Below are 19,191 nucleotides of genomic sequence, written 5' to 3'. Positions count from 1 at the left end.
GGATTTTCCCCTGAAGTTAGGGAGGGAATAAAACCTCTTAACTAAGTGCCAGGCCGGTAATTAATCATTTTAACTACGAACAATCATGCTTAAGCTACATAATCTTTACTCCCTGGAATGGAGATAAGAAACTCCCTAACCTTTGTAATAGAGATTGATAGGATTGAATCAACTGGTATAAATACAGATGTAACAAGACAGCAACAGACAGAGAGAGACAGAACCTAGGCACAGAACCTACACAGAACCTTCTCTAGAGACAGAAGAACTTCGCTGGAGAGAACATGGCAAAAGATCCTGGACAGAAACTGGCCTCAGAACCTAGAGACAGAACCTAGCGAGAGAACATAACAAAAGATCCTGGACTGAACCTGACTACAGAAATTGGCAAGAGAACCTGACTAGAACCTGGTGACTGAACCTGGCTGGAGAACCTGGAGAACCTAGCGAGGGAACATGGCTACTGAACCTGGCTGGAGAACCTGGACAGAACCTGGCTGGAGATCCTAAGCAGAACCTCTCTGGAGATCCAGACCAGAACTTGGCTGGAGATCCTGGCTAGGCTGCTGATCAACTGAACACTGTCTCCGTGTCCTTTTTTCTTCGCCAAATCTGTCCACACCTTTGGGGACCCCTGGACCTGCTGGGGCTGGACCCCGGCACTCAAACCAATGGCCGATGTAGTCTTTATCTTCAGAAGCTTCACTTTTCTGGCCAAGACCACTTACCTTCAATGATTTGATCAACATGTTTAAAGGCTTGCTCTACATTTCCTTGCTCAATTTTCTTCTCATCAGAAAAAAATGAATTGTGCTCTAGGGCTTGCTGCAGGGGAAAAAGAAATAACAACAACAAAAAATAAGATTCTTGTTTTTATTTTTTACATTCTAATAAGCCATTCAAACCCCAGCAAAATCCCATGCTCCTGCTCTATTTGATCTTCACACACCAAGATAAATGGGTTACAAAGGATTGCAGGCATTGGTGACTACTTACTAGTAGTTCTGTTCAGCACTGGGAGGAAGAGCTGGGGGCAAGAAGGATATATAAAACACAGTCCTACCCTCTGGTTTGCTGACAGTAGGCAGTTTGGTGTTAGGGGCCAACTTTGTGATGAGGGGGAAGATAATAGATCAAAGAGAGGCCAGGAGGAGGAGCCTGCTGGGGCTGGGGATGCTCAGGGATGGCCTGTGTAGGTGACCTCAGGTGCTGAATTGGATAGGATTAGGGCAGACAGAGAAGAGACTGAAAATCATTTGAAGTTAGGAGCACCTCATGAAGCAACAGAGGTTGAAACCCAGCTGAGGGACCAAAAAGAGAACAAGGCTAGATTGGCTGGGGAGTTTTTTATCAAGAAGTAGCTGAGCCCTGGTCAGTGTGGCTCAGTTGGTTGAGAGTTGTCTAGTGCACTGATAGGTTACTGGTTCGATTCCCTGTCAGGGCACATGCCTGGGGTTGCACGCTCAATCCCCATTAGGGGGCATGCAGGAGGCAGCCAATCGATGTTCTCTCTCTCTCTCTCTCTCTCTCTCTCTCTCTCTCTCTCTCTCTCTCCAATAAAAACATATTTCTTAAAAAAAGAAGCAGTTCTGCCATGGCCAGGTAGCTCAGTTGGTTAGAGCATTGGTTTCGGGTTCAGTCCCTATTCAGGGCACATAGAAGAATCAAACAACGAATGCATAAATAAGTGGAACAACAAATCAATGTCTCTTTGTTTTTTCTCTCTCTTTCTCTTCTTCTTTCTCTCTAAAAATAAACAAATAGGTAGATAAATAAGCAGTTGGATGAACTTGAAAGATAGAGTGAGTTTGGACTATGAAAGACCTTGAGTTTTATACTAAGAACCTTATCTAAGGGGACATTGTGTTTTTTTTGTTTTTGTAAGAAAAAGTGATCTGATGAACTTTGTGGCTTAGAAAATTAACATGGTAGGTAGATATTTTGAGATAAAGTGGTTATTGTAGTAAATCTGACAATAAGGTGGTGAGGACTGGGCTGGAGGGTGGGAAGGGGTGAAAGTGAGAAGAGAAAAAAGGGGCACATCTAAGAGGCATTTAAAAGATAACTGGAAATACTTGAACTTGGCATCTGTTTGGAAAAACAGGAAAGAATCAAAGAGGATTGTGAACACTGTACCCTACTGGCCAGGTTTCATATTGCTTATTCATCTAGCCCTCCATCACACACATTTATTGAGTACCTACTATGGGTTTAGGGCTTGGCTGGGCACCAGGGATATAAGCACCATGAACATGTTCTTGCCCTCATTAACAACAACTAAAATGAAATCACAGCTAACATGTATTCAAAGCACCCCATGTCCCAGGTGCTTTTTTAAAGCACTTTATTTGGATTCTCTCATTTAAGCTTCATGATGACCTTTTGATGTAGGAACTTTCATAGTTCCCATTTCACAGAGGAAGAGGTTGAGATACGATGCATTTAAGGAACTTGTCAAACCTTCCATTTAACAGCCTGTTAAATGGCAGAGTCAGAATATGCATCTGAGTTTTCTATCTCCAGAACTTGTGCTTAAAGTAGGAAGTAGGCACGGAGATTGAGAGGACCCAAGCTGTCACTCAGTCAATGGTAACCTGCTCTGAGTGTCACAGTGCTCTGGACTTTCTCACGGACTTGTTTTGTATGTGAGGGCATAAGGACCTTCCTCTGGTGCTGCTTGTCTATATTCTCAGGACAGGCATTGGCAAGAGGCCTTTCGAGGAGACGTGGACACAGGAAGGAACGCGTCTCCAGGCAGAAAAAGTCTCAGTATCATGTCTCAACTTGGAGATGACACTGAGTAAAGCCTAGATGAAGCCCAGGTTGTACTATTCTGTGACTCTGAGGATTGGATTCTGCCACAAGTACATCACCCTAGTCATTCTTGGAGAAACAAAGCAGCTCAAATACCTCTATTGTGATAATCCGAGGTTCTATGTCTTCATAAGCGATCTTCACTTTCTTAGCGGCGTCTTTTGCATGGACATAGGTATCAGCAGCCACGGTGCAGACGATCTGACCCACGCAAATTACCTGCAGAAAAGTCGCATGTTCAATGTAATTGGTTGAAACATAGAATCACAAAAAGGATTTACTGTTCCCAAATTCTTACATTTACCCCCTGGGTTCTTGTGAACAAAAGCAAGATTATTTCCTGCCTATGAGAATACATTTAAAACAATGGCTTGAGTGGGACTTAGGGGGTTCAGAATTGGATGCAGAACTTGATTATGTCTGGCCTAGGACTGTCCTCAGCTGCACTGCTCACTGTTACGAAATCACTCGCGGGGATCCAGCAATCCTGAAATTCCTGAAGTTCTGTTGATTCTCTTAATGGCCAATGCTTTTATTGCTTCTGGGATTTTGATGAGTTTTTTTTAGAAGTCTTCCTTAAGCACGATTATGGTTTTTATGAGAATCTCAAGAGTCCACAATTTAAAATGAGGTGGAGTCCTTGGTTCTCTGAAAGTCTTTGTGATATGGTATTTTCCACAAAGTATTTGAATCCTAAGCCACATACAAATCACACACCTCGTTCTGTGCATAGAGAACCTCTCCATTATGGTTATTATCTCCCGGGACATCCTCTGCTGTTATCACATCAACAACACCGGGAAGTGCCAGGGCTTCTGAAACATCAATTGCTCTAGGAGAGAACATGTAAAAGTACACACTAGAGTTGCAGGGCTAAGTTCAGGGTACGTTATACATGATTCCGCCAACACTGGGGAAAAGTGCAATGGGCCTCATAACTACATCATGGACAATACATTGGTATTCTGACTCTTGGCCATAGGCTTTTTCATAACTATGCTTTAAAAATGAATGATTCCCATCCAGAAGAGGAAATACTTTTAATTGACTTACATATACAGTAAGCTCTCAGTTTAAGTATAAAATTATTAATGCATTTCAGTAACTTTTATAGGGACAGCTTTTATTTCCTTACATGATCTTTGCATGAGCTCTGGTGCTGGTAACTACCGCCAGGAAGAGTTCTTGGGCGACAGGGGGCATGTCATCAACGTACACGGCTTCCCCAGTGGCATGTTTAATGGCTGACTGGTGCATCATGGGGTGGCCGACTGGATCTTGAGGAGGTTGGTGGGGATTCACACACTGTTCATGAAAAAAGCCTGTTATTTTACTGCCAGACATTCTCATGCACTGAACATTGGGTGTGTTATATTTGGATTACTTACAAGTCAAAGAAAACTACGGGCAACTGGTTATCTCTAGCTATGAGTCAGAGTTAATAAATATCCACTGAGTATTATGGCAAGGAATATATTCTTGGTTAGAGGCTCTAACCAACTCCTCTCCCCGACCCCTCCCACACACAAGATGACATTGTTCCTGTCCTCAAGGATTCTACAACCTTGTTGAGGAATCAGAACACATACATTGACATAATGTGATCAATTTCATAGAGTAATAAAGAATAATTTACACAGCTAATATGGTGTTAGGAAAACACAGAGTTTCCTGGGAGATTCGGGGTGACTCTTATAAAGCAGGGAGGACTTCCTAGAAGCAGTAAATATGTTGAGTGAGGTTTTAAAAAAAGGACCAACAGTGGCCAAGGAAAGGAGGAAATTGTAAGTAAAAAAGCTGGAAATAGTAATGAAGGGAGATTCAAAATCAAATTCCTTGTGTAGTCTTGAGTAAAAACAAACGCTAAACCAAGCAAGTTGTGTGTGGGTGACAATGGGTCACATCAGCTGGTTTCAGTAGACTTTATCTTTACATGTAACACAAAATATGGCTATTGAAAAGGGGGAAACACATGCGTAATGCATACATCTGAATGACTAAGCCTATTAGAAAGCAAAAACCCTACCCACCAACCTGGAACATCTGAAGTCCTCGGGGTGTTCCTATGGGGAAATTGTCTACAGCACTCATGAAATTTTCTGGGATGTCAGGAAACTTCTGGGGATCCTAGAAAGAAGATTACTTGACATTCAATTTTACAATCTGAGTGACTAGCTTGGAAACACGTGTAGAAGTATTTCAGATATTAGATGCCAGTTCTGCGGGGAGAGCCCTGAGCTTCAAGTTCCCTAGGCTGGTAGCAGTTATTTGAAGAATACTACATCTACTTATGTGCACAGAAAAGTGAATGCTTTTTCCAGGAAGGGAAGAACTCCCTTCATGACCAGGTCTCCTTTTTGAACGAGTGGAAGTATGTATAGACTTCTAAATGGATCTGTACTTTCAAATCCAAGCCAACCTCCTGGGCATGTACCTCAAAGAAACAACTGAGGGAGTACGCAAAGATGACTTGTGAGTTATCTACAATGGTGCCCAATTACAGACTATTTGTGCCAGTGAAGAAACTAGAATTAAACTAAACACCCAAGAACAAGGAAATGGCTATACAAATTATGGTATATCCATAAGATACAGTATTCTGCAGTCTTTAAAAATAATTTTGTAGAAGTGTACTTATTGACATTGAAAAATGCTCATGAAATACAATTAAGTGAAAAAACTTGTGTACAGTATGATTCCATTTTTTCAATTAAAAAATATAAAAGTATGTATTCATATGTTAATTGTAGGATTACTGGATTAGAGTTGATTTTTAAAAATTTTGCTTCTCTGAATTTTGAATTCTTCTATGATAGAATATATAACATAATAGAACATGTAATATTTTAGAGAATATATGATAATATATAATAGATATAAAATAAAAACATATATTTAATAGATTACATACAATAATATATTAGATATATACTGATTACATATTAATATACTGAAATATGATAAAACACATAAAGGGTATATGATAAAACATAATAGGATATGATAATACTAATAATAAATAATGTTAATAAAATAATAATAAAAAGGCTAGCTGAACTAAGAGAGTAAAATTCTTGGGCATAAAAGAAATGTGGGTATAGTCATTTATCTGCCATTTCTGAGTCAGTTCATGAGTTATTAAGAGGACACTCAGTTATGGGCCATATTTTGAGAAACTGCTGTGGAAGTCGTTTTAAACTAGGCTAGAAAAGGAAAAAAAAGTTAATAAAAAATTAGAAACAATCTAAATGTCTAAAAATAAGGAATAGACCAAATAATGGTACATCTTTCCATAAACATGACATGTAAACTTATGTCATAATGTCACTGAAAAATAGTTAATGACACTGAGAGATGTTTACATTACAAAGTGAAATAAGCAACCAGTTCTATTGGTGTATATATGTGGCATATATACATACACATCCATAAAGAAGGTTTTAGAAGGATACATACCAAAATATTAATAGTGGCTAGCTATGGTGATAGGATTATAAATGCTTTTTTCCTCTTTTCTGGCTTATTCACATTTTCTAAATATTAAAGTTGGGTTATTAAAAATCTTTTTCTTTAAAATAGGGAAAGATGTTATGATTTACTTACTGAAGGTTTTTTGTGACAGCAGGTCAACTTGCATGCATATTAGTATTTGTTATACAAATTATAGGGCAAATAGATTACCAAGATTGTCCCCTTCTCAGCCCAATAGTGAAGGAGAAGAGAAGGAGAGGAACAAAGAAGAGCGAGAAGGGCCCATACTCAGTGCCCTTGATGGATATCAAAACCATGCAGGGAATGTCCTTCATGTGCAAACCCCCACTCAGAATGTCAAGGCGCCCAGAGACTCAGAGAAGTCGTTTACCATTTTATTCAGTCCTCGCCTCACTTTGAGGTAGAATTTGAAGAGAAGGCTGATCATGAGGGTTCGCTTATATTCTACCATGCCACCCTCAGCACCTGGCGGAATGTAAATCTCATGCAGGACCAATCGGCATGCATCGCTCAGCATGTGGTCATCCCATTGCCTAGTAGGGAAGAATGCAAACATTCCACAGATGAGGCGAAGACATACTAAACTGATAGAACAAGGGAAGATGGGGAGCAATCTGTATCCATCTTTGAAGTCGACACAACATATCCATAAATATTTCACCTGCTTTATTTAGAATCTGATGCAGTGAGAGAAACATCGATGTGAGGGAGAAACATCGATCTGTTGCCTCCTGAATGTGCCCCAACTGGGGATTGAACCCTCAATCTAGGTATGAATTGAGCCCAGAGCCTTTTGGTGTATGGGATGATGCTTCAACCAACCGAGCCACCCGGCCAGAGTGTGATGAGAATTTTAAAGATCTACATTCTTAACAACGTTTAAATACAAATTACAGTATTATTAACGACTAGAGGCTGGGTGCATGAATTCGTGCACCAGTGGGATCCCTCAGCCTGGCCTGTGTGATCAGAATGAAACCGGCTCTCTGACATCCCCTGAGGGGTCCCGGATTGCAAGAGGCTGCAAACCAGGGCGAGGGACCCCTCTGGTGCATGATTGGGGCCAGGGAGGGATTTGGGAAGTTGGCCAGCTGGGTAGGGACTGTGGGAAGGCTCCAGGGTGCGTCTGGCCCATCTCACTCAGTCCCAATCGGCTGGACCCCAGCAGCAAGCTAACCTACCAGTTGGAGCATCTCCCCCCTGGTGGCCAGTGCACGTCATAGTGACTGGTCAACCAGATGACTATCTGGTTGGAGCATCTCCCCCCTGGTGATCAGTGCACATCATAGCGACTGGTCGACTGTCTGCCCCTTGATGGCCAGTGTAGGTCATAGCGAGCAGTTGAGTGGCCTTAGCATATCATTAGCATATTATGCTTTGATTGGTTGACCGGACAACCGGACACTTAGCATATTAGGCTTTTATTATATAGGATCGTCACCATGCTATACATTAAATTCCCGTGAATTATTCATTTTATAGCTGGAAGTTTGTACTTTTCTACCCCCTTCTTCCATTTGTGCCCTCCTTCACGCGCCTCCCACCCCCCACCACCTGGTGCAGCCATCAATCTGTTTTCTGTATTGAGAGTGACGAGAGGAAGGCCATTTAACCTTTTAGAATATTTCATCTTCTTTATGTGGTTTAAGGAAATTTTCAGATATCTTAGGACACAGTATTGGAAATGTTTACTTACTGTGTAGGTTAATTAAAAGAGAAAATTTGAAGGTTATATCTACTTTTATTAATTTGTGCAGTAATCTTATTACAGAAACAACAACAAAAATTACTGTACCTTGAAATATGTTGGTTTTGGGGTGACTTTTATTTTCCTTATCCTATTTTTTTGACAGCAATTAAATTTTTTAAATGAATATATAGCTATATTTTATAATCAGAAAAAAATCTCTAAGTGCTACTTTCAGTAAAATAGGAAGGCCTGGGTTCTATGTTCCAGACATGCTGTGACCTACCTCCCGATGAGCTGCTTGCAGGTTTGGTTTGCAGAGACCACAGTGGGGCCAACACGCCCATAGAATATTTTAAGGTCCTTGATTGTGTCTGTGCCATCTTCAAACTTCACACTCATCCCGGCATTGACAATGGCAAAGGCATTCTCCTGGCGTTGGGCCAGCCGCAGTCCCGACACAAAGTGCCACTGGAGGAATAAGGACACATATGTAATTCCTTTAATCTAGTGGTCGGCAAACTGCGGCTCTGCAAATCGTGGCTTGCGAGCCACATGCGGCTCTTTGGCCCCTTGAGTGTGGCTCTTCCATAAAATACTGTCTCTTCCACCAAATACTGACTTCTGCACATGGGCCACAAAGTTTCAATCGCACTGTATGTGCGCGCCCGCACATGGTATTTTGTGGAAGAGCCACACTCAAGGAGCCAAAGAGCCGCATGTGGCTCGCGAGCCGCGGTTTGCCGACCATGGCAGAAAAAGAAAACACTCAGAAAGGTTCGTGCTTGTCTCTACTGTGTGACAAACAGGGCACTTAGGTGATTATTAATAATAAAAAGGACCCTGCTAATGGACTGGAATTCTCACTGTTGTTAACTGTTGAGCTGACGGTATGTGAGCACTGGCCTGTGTGTCTTACCTAACAGTATGGTAATATTTAATCCTCACAGTGACTGTACTCATTTCCAATGTACTGATGAGGAAACTGAGAGGTTAAGTAACTTACACAAGGTCACACAGGAAGTGGCAGAGCTGGGGTTCAAACGCAAGCCGTCTGGCTTCAGAGTCTATGCTGATCTACTTTCAACTCCAAGTCACTTCACTTGGCTTAGGGCAAATGACTTAAACTGTTTGGGTCTTAATTTTCTTTAAAAGGAGAAGGTTGGGTTTGATCAGATGGTGCCTCAAGGGATGAGGGGAGAATCCCGAGGTGGGGTGTCTCTCAGAGCAAACTATCAAATCTTCACTGTTAACTAGTTTGGTGTTCTATGTAAATTTCATTTGCAGAAAGAATTCTACTGTTAAAAAAAAAAAAAGCTTCAAAACCACAGCACTAAATGGCTTCCAGTGTTTTTCAGGTTTAAATTTGTCATTTTAGGTTAAATTTCATGATTAGTGTTAAATATTAGAGTGACAAAATGGGAGAACATCTCTTTGTGTGGCCAGTATCTTGGTGGGGGTGGGGGAGAAGCTAACCCTACCACCATGGACCCTGTCAAGGATAAAACATTTTTGATTTGGAAAGCAAAGGTAATAAGGAAGTGCTGGAGACACATGTCACATTTACTCTACTGTACTGACTGGGGGCACTTTCCATTCCTGCTGCCACCACCCTCATTACCTTCTCCCACCTGAACTGTTGCATTAGCCTCCTAACTATTCATTCAACCTTCAGTCTACCCTCCAACCAGTTTTTCCTCGATCTTTCCAGTGGATTGATATTTTTAAAATACCACTTTTCACTAAGATTTTACCTTGCTTGAAAGTCTTCTGAGGTGGTTGTCTGCTAGAACATCTATCAACTCCTTGATGAAGCAATAGATATGGGGCCCCAGCTCCCATCCATTCTCATTTCACGGGGCTCCTCCAGCTGCCATTCACCCCAACCCCCATCCTCATGCTGTTCTCCCACCTGAAATGACCACCCCCTTCTCTCCACTGACCTATGCTTCCCTTCCCTTTTGAACAACACAGGGGAGGACTCTCCTCATCACAGGAACCACCCCAGCTTTTTGTCCACTCATGTCCTGTTTCCTATCTCAAGTCCTTCCTCTGAGATTTACAGACCTTGGAAGACAGGACACTGTGTCTTATACATCAGCGTGGTGTCTCCTTGATTTAGCCCCATGCCTGGCTTTAAATTTTATTTAAAGTATTTGGTTAACAAATGTTGGATGACTTGAAAGTCTTTTATGGTAATGGACTTTCAGTTCACCAGGAACTTATGGGAGGTGATATTGGCGATAGTTTGCCTCGGTTTGGCTAAAATGCATATTTATCTAAAACCAAAAATTCAGCTGCTCACACAAAAGCTCTCCTTTTTGCAGAGAGAAGGCCCACAGATATGTTTTCCTTTTAATTTCTTTTAAAAACAAAAGAAAAAATGAATATAGTAACAATGAATATGGAACACTGGGTTATATTCATCGTTGTAATAACACTAGAGGCCCAACGCATTCGTGCAAGAGTAGGCCTTCCTTCCCCCGGCTGCCGGCACCAGCTTTCCTCTGGCACCTGGAACCCAGGCTTCCCCGGCAGCCCCAGCTTTGTCCGGAAGGACGTCCAGTCTAATGAGCATATTATGCTTTTATTATATAGGATGGTCATTGATTTGATTTTTTATGAACAGAGACTCATGAAGGCAAAAATGTCTAAGGTCCACAAAAGCTCAAGATGGGCCTGATAGGAAAGCACATGAAATGGTCATGGAGAATCTGGCCCTTCCTGAGCACAGCCCAATCGTCTCCCTGCAGCTGCTGGTTGGGAAAGGAGATGGCACTATCCCTGGGAGTCTGTCTATGGCTCCTGCACAGGGTTCAGGGTGCCCCTGGGTGGGCAGCAGGTCAGGAGTCCTTACCTGTGTAGAGTGGGGAATATAAACAGATAACACAATCTCTTCTGACTTAAGGTCAGCTTCAGGCGCTCTCTCAAGGAAATGGCCGTCTAAAGGAATCTGCCGTTCTCCTTCTATCAGAGAAATGACCTTGATTAGAATGCACATATTCAATTGGAGAATATCCAGCCAGGGGCAGAGGTGATGTATCGGGTGAAAAGACAGAGAGTGCAGGCTGGGGGCCAGACAATGTGGGTTCTAGCTCCAGGTTCCACGCTGTATCTCCTTAGGGAAGTCCCAGAACCTTTGGGGCTTCCGGTTCCTCATTGTTGGAATGAAAGGTTGGGCCAGATAAGCTGAAAGGCTATACAGAAACAACCCAGCTTCACCAATGGGAAATGGGGAGAATGCATTTCACACATGGGACACCTGAGGTCCAGAGGTTCCGATAGGTTAGATGACCTGTCCGAAGTGCTGGAGGCGGGACTAGTGGCAGAGGTGGGTGCCTCGGATATAGCTTCCTTTCTTTAAGCAGTTTGCCCTGCTTTCTTATTTGATCCACCATATTTTTTAAATGTGATTTTAATCAAAGAGGGTCACAACAATAGTTCTATGAATAATATGCACTGCTTGTATTTCCTTAAGTACAATCATTTTCCCTTGGCAAGGATTACACCGGTTGTGAATAAAGAGAGAAGTAATGAGTCATGTGCCCCACAAAGTTGATTTTGTTTAAAATGAAAAGTCCTAGAAGAAAATTTCCACCTTTATGAAACTCTGAAATCGAATATGCCATAAAAGGTTGAAACCACAGAGATGCACCTCAGACATTTTTTGATAACTGCTTTTGGACTGTGCATGAATGTGACCAAACAGTTAAGAAAAATTATCTGGTGCAGTAACTTATCTACGAGATACAGAATACCTAGAGAACAGGATAACTGATCTCTGCTTCATCCTTATATTTGAGGGAATGTAGCTGTCACCTATATGTATTTGGTAAGTCTAAGTTGGATATGCTTGGGTTCCCAGGTCATAGCTCATGGAAGGAGCTACCTGACATTGATAATTATAAAACAGAATGCTTAAAATTGCTCTCTTACCTTTAGATATCAGATTGATGGTAGCATTTCCTGCTGCTAAAATTGGATTTAGGTCAGAAAAATTCGGCCTGCTCACCACATGTCCTCCTAAAGTCTAAATAAATAAAGGAGACACTTCTTTTTTAGCTACTCTTAGCTATTTAACAGAAAAGCAATTATGCATGCAGGGATCTTGTGTAAGCTTTTAATTCTCTGCTTCGTAGAAAGATCTGGCAGAGCTTTGGGGCAGTGAAGTAGATTCAGACAACATATGGGGAAGGTTCCGACCCCTGACTCCATTCAGACTCATTGCCTGAGAAAATAAGCCTTTCCCATGTGTAACGAGGAGACAGCTGTCTTTGAGAACTGGCCCTAGAGTGAATGTTCTGTAACACAGGGGAAGATGCAGACTGCAGCCTGCAGAAACTCTAAAGAACCGGGAAATGGAACTCATTTTCTAAATGTTTGTGGTGCTGCTGTGCCCAAACTGTCAATAAGGAGGACATTTGAAGGGAGCTAAGAAGGCAAGATGCTGAGAGGAAAACAGGATCCAGGAAAAGGGATAGAAGATGCCCAAGATGAAAACATATGGTGGATTTTGAGAATCAACAGAAATGGAGCCAGAGACAACTAGGAAAAATGTGCCCCCCCACCCAGCCCCACTGAGCTACTCACCATGTGTGCAATGGGTAGTGGTTTGAACCAAATTTCTCTTAAATTTTAGATAATAGGAAACCTTGATAAACTAGATAACTGGGATGTCCAAGAATTGACATTTGGGATACACATGTTTGGAAACTGACCTCATCGCAAAGCTCTAACAGGAGAACCATCCATAAAAGAGTATTTCAGAAAGGCAGGCTCTATCTAAACCTTGGATAAGACACCTTTCACAGACTGTTAGAACCAGACAGGATCTTAGAGACAGTCCATTGGGTTGAACCTTAATTTTTATTTTTAAGTTCAGAGAGGAAGGGAGAGGGAGAGAGGGATAGAAACATCAATGATGAGAGAGAATCATTGATCAGCTGACATCTGCATGCCCCCTACTGGGGATCAAGCCCGATGCCTGGGCATGTGACCTGACCAGGAATCCAACTGTGACCTCCTGGTTCATAGGTTGGCGCTCAACCACTGAGCCATGCTGGCCGGGCTTAATTTTTACAATGGAGAAACAGTGGTTTAAAGTGGTTTCTCCAGGATCATACCACTCACAGGTGACAGGCTGAGATTAGAATTTGGGCACCTTCAGATTCCAGGAGCATAATCTTGTTACATAATATGCTGCTTCTCACTCTGGGCACACACATGCACACAATGTGAGCTCTCTCAGTTTGGGCACACGCATGTGCATGCACATATACACACATACACTCACACTCATGTTGCAGAGCTTTATTCAACACTGACTTGTTGGGTTTCCTCTTCAGAGTGATGTTTGCTCAACTGAACAGAACGGTATGGCTGACTGTACCTACGGCCCATTTCCTATGACACTAGAGAACCTACCGCCATACTCCTGATCTGGACTCCGGCAAGCGTCCTCAGGTGCGTCCGGAGGGCACGGTAGGTCTTAGTCTTCTCCTTTGGTTGCTCCGAAACAATAAAAGCTAAGGCATCATTCAGCTGGGCGAGGCTGTAGCCCGCCCCGATTGTCACCCCTGAAAGTAAAACACTGGCATGAAACCTTAAAGGAAAAAGACACCTGGGCTGCATGGAAGCCACCTTTCGAATAGATCTTCCCTTTTCTCATTAACTGAGAATGACAAGAACCAAAGATGAAGCTCATTTCTGGCAGTTTGCATTATTCCCAGATATTAGGTACCAAATTCTTTTTCTCAGTCACGTGTACAGTCATATATGCATATACGCTAATATACGTCAACCACAGATATTTGAAATTTATTAGTTTATTTCTACTTTAGTGTTTTCCGGAATGTATTGATCAAATATAAAATTTGCAGCCAAGATTTTATAAGGTTCTTAAAAGCTCAGCAGCCCGAGTGGGACTTGATGTGCACGTTCGCGTTGCCCGCTTGCCTTCCTTCCAGAGCCGTTGCTTCCTACTGTCCCCTTGTCAGAAGGAGAATAGACACCCACCTGTGCCTCAGGTCGGTTTCCTGCAGGTGAACTCACAGGGGATGCTTTGAGTAGTGATGTCATCTAGTCTATGTATTCTTTTTAAAAAATATATTTTATTGATTTTTTTTACAGAGAGGAAGGGAGAGGGATAGAGAGTTAGAAACATCAATGAGAGAGAAACATCGATTCAGCTGCCTCCTACACACCCCCTACTGAGAATGTGCCCGCAACCAAGGTACATGCCCTTGACCGGGATCGAACCTGGGACCCTTCAGTCCGCAGACCTAAGCTCAATCCACTGAGCCAAACTGGTCAGGGCTAGTTTATGTATTCTTAAGGGGGGCAATACTGCCCCCAAGGGGGTGAAAATAACCTTTTCCTTTTTATGTATAAAGCTCTGATATACAAACTGTACATAAAAAGATACATCGTCTGTGGTTTTAAAATTTCATGGAGAGATGATTAGAGAAAAAAGTTCTATTGCCCCTCTGAGAGGCAGCAATAAAAAGATTGAGAAACATTGGCTTTGATTCTGTACGCTCTACCTCCCCAACCCTTGCCCGTCCCCCCTCACCAAGTACTTCCATAATCTTCCTTCCAACCCCCCCTCCCCTTCCCTGCACCAGCCTGGCTTCCCCCTGCTCCACCTCTTCCTGGGAGTGTAAAAGGTGAAAAGAATTAATGGGCAGACTGACTTCAGATTAGCAGGTCAGAAGGGAAGCAGTCAATTTTCCATTTGATTGCTGTTTACTCACTGGGGAGAACCCTATTTTATGTAGCATTTTTAGCTCCTGAAGCCTGTTCTCCATTCAGATGCTGAGTTTCGGTTAGTGGACAGTGGGATATGTTCCTCAGACAGCCTTATTTGGTGCATCATGCAAAGGAGTACTTGACTAAGAGTAAGGAGACATGGGATCTAGTCCCGACTTAACCGATTGATAGCTGTGCGAAGTTGGGAAGGTATTTTAGCCTTTAACTCTACAAATGCTTTGGGAGAACAGAAATCCCAAGGCTGCCTGCTATGTATACCTCCAGGGGTTGTTGTGAGGATAAAGAGAAATGAGATATGAAAGCACTTGCTAAATTGTTAAAAGAACGTAAAATAAATAAGGTTATTGTTCACAGCTAAACGTTCACATTTTATAGTCTAGTTTGTGAGTGTGTGTGTGTGTGAGTGTGTGTGTGTGGGTGTAGATGAGCCTTAAACAGATTTGTGAATCAGAAAGTAATGTCTAGTGAGCTCAGTTGGTTAGCAGTAGTCGGCAAACTGTGGCTCGTGAGCCACATGCGGCTCTTTGGCCCCTTGAGTGTTGCTCTTCCACAAAATACCGACTTCTGCGCATGGGCCACGAGGTTTCAATCGCACTGTATGTGCGCATGTGGTATTTTGTGGAAGAGCCAGACTCAAGGGGCCAAAGAGCCGCATGTGGCTCGCGAGCTGCGGTTTGCCGACCATGGGTTAGGAGCATTGTCCCGTACACCAACAGGTTGTGGGTTTGAATCCCGGTCAGGACACATAGCTAAGTTTTGGGTTAGATTCCCTGTCCTGGCCTGTGTTTCTCTCTCTCTCTCTCTCTCTAAAATAAATAAAAACATATAAGAATATTTAAAAAATAAAATAAAAACATATCTTTGGGTAAAGGGAAAAAAAAAGAAAGAAAAAAAATGATGTCTAGCAAGACGCTTTCCTACCGGCCAGCCAATGTCTTAAGTCTTCTTATTCAGTGACTCTTCCCATACCTGGCTGAACTACGTGCCATCTTACCGCCATTATGGCTCCCTTGACAATGCAGTCCTCAGTGACACAGCTGAGTGGAGTGGGTTAGTTTGAAAAAGCTCACGGAAAACACAGAGTAGATGCTCAATAAACATTTTTTGAATGAATGAATGAGGTCAGTTATTCTATGAAGTGCTCAAATCAGCCCATTGTATATAATGAATAGTCCACCAACAGCCAATCATTACATATTATTTGAAAAAGAAGGTGCATACCATTGTCGGTGCTGTCCACAAAATGCAGTTCTGGAAGCCCAAATGGAGATATGAAAACTGGATGGAATTCATCTTTGAATTTAATGCCGGGTCCTCAAGGAGAAAAGCATTTAAAGCAATTAGGAAAGGAAGTCAATGAGTGCTAATAGATGTTGCTTACAGAAAATCAAGAGGGAAAATGGTGACAAAAAAGACATTTGCAAAAGAAAGCAACAAAGCATTCTAAAGGCAGAGGCATCCACTAGTAAAGATGAATTGCATTTATGAGGAGTTTAAAGAGAGACACAGTGTTTGGGTTACCTAAAGAACAGACTTTAAAACACCCACCCACTGCAGTGTTCCCCATGACAAGGGGGGCCTTGGGGTACTTGGCTTTCAGCTCCAGGAGGTCGTTCAGGGCCACAGGGGTAATCCAGGCAGTCCTTTCCCCTTGAAACATCAGCCTTCTCTTGCTTGGATCTTCCGCCATCCTCTGCAGAGAAGCAAAGCCCACAGGCTTTCAGGTAGGGCTGCTGGGCTGCATGCCGGGAGTATGTACACTGTCCTGGTGCCCGAACGGCCTGCTGGCCATTCTAGTTTTCTGATGAGACCTAAGTTCTAGGGAGCAGGAAAGGGTGGCTTTGTCTGAGACCGGATTTGTAAGTTTTGTGTGGGCACCACTGCATTGAATAGGTATCTGTCCGTCAATGCCTGCATATGGAGTAGAGCAGACTCTATGAAGAGGAGGCCGCATGGTATGATGAGTGTCTAAAGGGCCCGGCTTCTCACTCTAGTTCTGTCCCAAGAGTGACTCAGAGGGGCCTCATCTTTGGGATTAGGGTTTTTTTTTGTAGGATAAAAATTGCTTATAGGCAAAGTTATCCTTGAAAAACATCCCTTAAATCATCCACCAGGTATAGTGTATGTGGATGTTGTTACAATGTATATATGCACATGTGTATATCTATATCAATATGTGTGCATATCATCTTTAAATACAAGGCGTGTCCAATTTCTCACACTCTGAGGGGTGTGCAGGGACTGAGACTCTCAGAAGCCTGTAGAACCATATCCCTCATCTCATGCTCTCTCCCGGCCACAGTCGTGGAGTAGAATGATGGGCCTATCACACGGTTTATATTATTCGCTCTCTCTCCCACCTGAGTTGAAATCACAGAGGTTAACTGTAAGAATAACTTAATTCCATCATAATAAGTATCATTTGAATTTTACTGGGCCGGTTTCACAAAATGCCTTAAACGTATCTCACAGAGTAGCTGTGTGACTTTGGGTACGTTACCTACAAGCTCTGAGCTCAGACCCTTCAACGAAGGAGGTGGGACCAAAGCATCTCTGAGGTCCTGGCAGCCCCACGCCTCTAAACTATCTGCTTCAAATTATTTACAGTGGGGCTGAACAAGTTCCTGGAAAGGGGTTATTATAGTGGACACAGTTCCAGCTTCTACTGTCTAAAGCTCGGTAATTCCACAGGATAATACAAAGAGGCTTACTATAGCACATTATGTTATGAAATAACAAAAGTAAAGTGTCTTACTATCAGTTCAGGAGGGAATATAGGTTCCTGGGATGGATCCAAGGGCTGGAATTCGTCTTCATTATACAGTTTGGTACATATCTCGATAAAACAAAACAAAATGCAAGTGGAACTTCAGAGTTACTGGGACATGCACAGGAGTCTCTAACTGTGGGACTTCAGAGTTAGGGCCTGATCCTCTGACACCTCAGACACTAAAGGTGGGTGCCAGAGCCCAGGGTGCCCCCAGTAGGATTCTCCCCACATTCAGAAGACAATGATGGTGCCCCTGGCAGCTTAACTGAGCTCGGGGCTGGCTCTTTGGGTGTCAGGAGTTGGGTTATAAGCTTCTGTGCTGGGTCTCACACGTTATTTGCTGATACATATTTGCCATGAGCATAAAGATGCACCACTGCTTGCGTCGCCTGATTGGGGGTGGGTAAACCCAGATTAGCACAGAAAGTTACAACGCTTTTGACAGAGGACAGCCTTTTGTGGTGACTGGCCTCATGAAAGTCAGGGGCCTGCCCATTTGGGGGACTTTTGAAGGCTGTTTACGCCCTGAATTCACTGGAAAGAGTAGATAACGTGAATACATTTGTATTTACATGGGTATTTTTTAGTCAAATCCAACTGCAGCGGAACACCAGATACTTACCTTTTCCTGCCGACTCACAAAAGACCCTTCTTCTTGATCCATGCAACATTTTCCCGATCCTTTCATCTGACAAACAGGTGATGCCTTCGGAAGGAACGCAGTTTAAAACAAAATCATTGGTTGATTCTTTAAATTCTAACCCGAGTACCAGGCAGTGCCCAGGCCCCCCCAGGAGGAGGTCATAGAGTGTGTCCTTGCCCTCTAGGACTCTGTAATGGGCTGGGGTGGGGAACAAGGTATTCATTCACTGAACAGCTAGAGAAATGGCAGGAACGCGCACCACGCTCATGATAGGGTCTTGTTAATGGTCTCACTCAAGTCTCAGGCGAGGATGAAGAGAGTTAGAGGAATGCTTGGTCAGCAGTTAAGGCTTCCCACTAAAACGTGAGGTAAATGGAGTGTAGCTGTAAGGTGTTAACTTAAACAAAACAAAACAAAAAGGCTCTTTTTCCTTGAAAGGGTCAGACAGCGTGGATCTTTAATGAACTCATGGGAAGGCAGACTGCCTTGAAGACCTGCTACACACACATCTAAAGAAATGGAACACCTCAGTTTATCTGCATGTTAGTGTAGCTATTCTGAATTATTTGGATAATTTAAGTCCCAGACCATTTGACCTTAATTTTCAGGACCTTTTGTGCAGAACCAAACGAGTGTCTTGGGGCTGAGTCCACTGGTCAGGGACTGCAACTCTCAGGTGAATCATTTCATTCCTGTCTGCCCTTGTCATGTACAGACACGGCCTGCGTCTGTGGCTGTTCACAGGCCACTAGTTTGCCTTCATACATGGAGACAAGGAGGCCTGGGTTCTCGCTCCTGCTTTAGCACATGCTAGCTGGGTTGAGTTTGTTAAGTTAAGAAAATAAAACATGTTCCAAAGAGGGTTGTTAGATTAAATATGCAATATGTGCACACAGTTTTTGACACTGGGAAGAGTTAAAGTGGTGGCTTATATTTTTACTCAAGTCTCTGGGGAGGACTTGAGTAAGTAATTTCCTATTGAGTTAAGAAGGGATTTGGATTTTGTGACAACGCTAT

At 42.8% G+C, this 19,191-nt stretch overlaps 1 protein-coding gene and 1 pseudogene across 2 annotated transcripts in view; one reads left to right on the top strand and one right to left on the bottom strand.

Annotated features, from left to right (window-relative positions):
• The window catches only part of LOC308522657 (protein tyrosine phosphatase type IVA 1-like), a 94,370-nt pseudogene that overhangs the window by 45,120 nt on the left and 30,059 nt on the right, over positions 1-19,191 (top strand). The gene's annotated exons all lie outside the window — the stretch shown is intronic.
• Positions 1-19,191, bottom strand: part of LOC308522655 (aldehyde oxidase 4-like) — a gene marked incomplete at both ends in the record, with an annotated part of 71,907 nt that overhangs the window by 34,340 nt on the left and 18,376 nt on the right. Inside the window, 14 exons of the mRNA XM_081096139.1 lie at positions 729-825; positions 2,911-3,033; positions 3,532-3,646; positions 3,950-4,119; positions 4,849-4,941; positions 6,677-6,839; positions 8,280-8,464; positions 10,851-10,960; positions 11,930-12,023; positions 13,418-13,569; positions 15,983-16,075; positions 16,310-16,454; positions 17,517-17,597; positions 18,154-18,237. Coding sequence (XP_080952265.1) covers positions 729-825; positions 2,911-3,033; positions 3,532-3,646; positions 3,950-4,119; positions 4,849-4,941; positions 6,677-6,839; positions 8,280-8,464; positions 10,851-10,960; positions 11,930-12,023; positions 13,418-13,569; positions 15,983-16,075; positions 16,310-16,454; positions 17,517-17,597; positions 18,154-18,237 — 1,705 coding nt within the window. The remainder of the gene's footprint in view (positions 1-728; positions 826-2,910; positions 3,034-3,531; positions 3,647-3,949; positions 4,120-4,848; positions 4,942-6,676; positions 6,840-8,279; positions 8,465-10,850; positions 10,961-11,929; positions 12,024-13,417; positions 13,570-15,982; positions 16,076-16,309; positions 16,455-17,516; positions 17,598-18,153; positions 18,238-19,191) is intronic.

This window comes from Myotis nattereri (assembly GCF_964212035.1).
Source record: "Myotis nattereri genome assembly, chromosome: 7".
Classification (NCBI taxonomy): Eukaryota; Metazoa; Chordata; class Mammalia; order Chiroptera; family Vespertilionidae; genus Myotis; species Myotis nattereri.
Note: the sequence above shows the minus strand (reverse complement) of the source record. Positions and strands in the feature narration are given on the sequence as shown.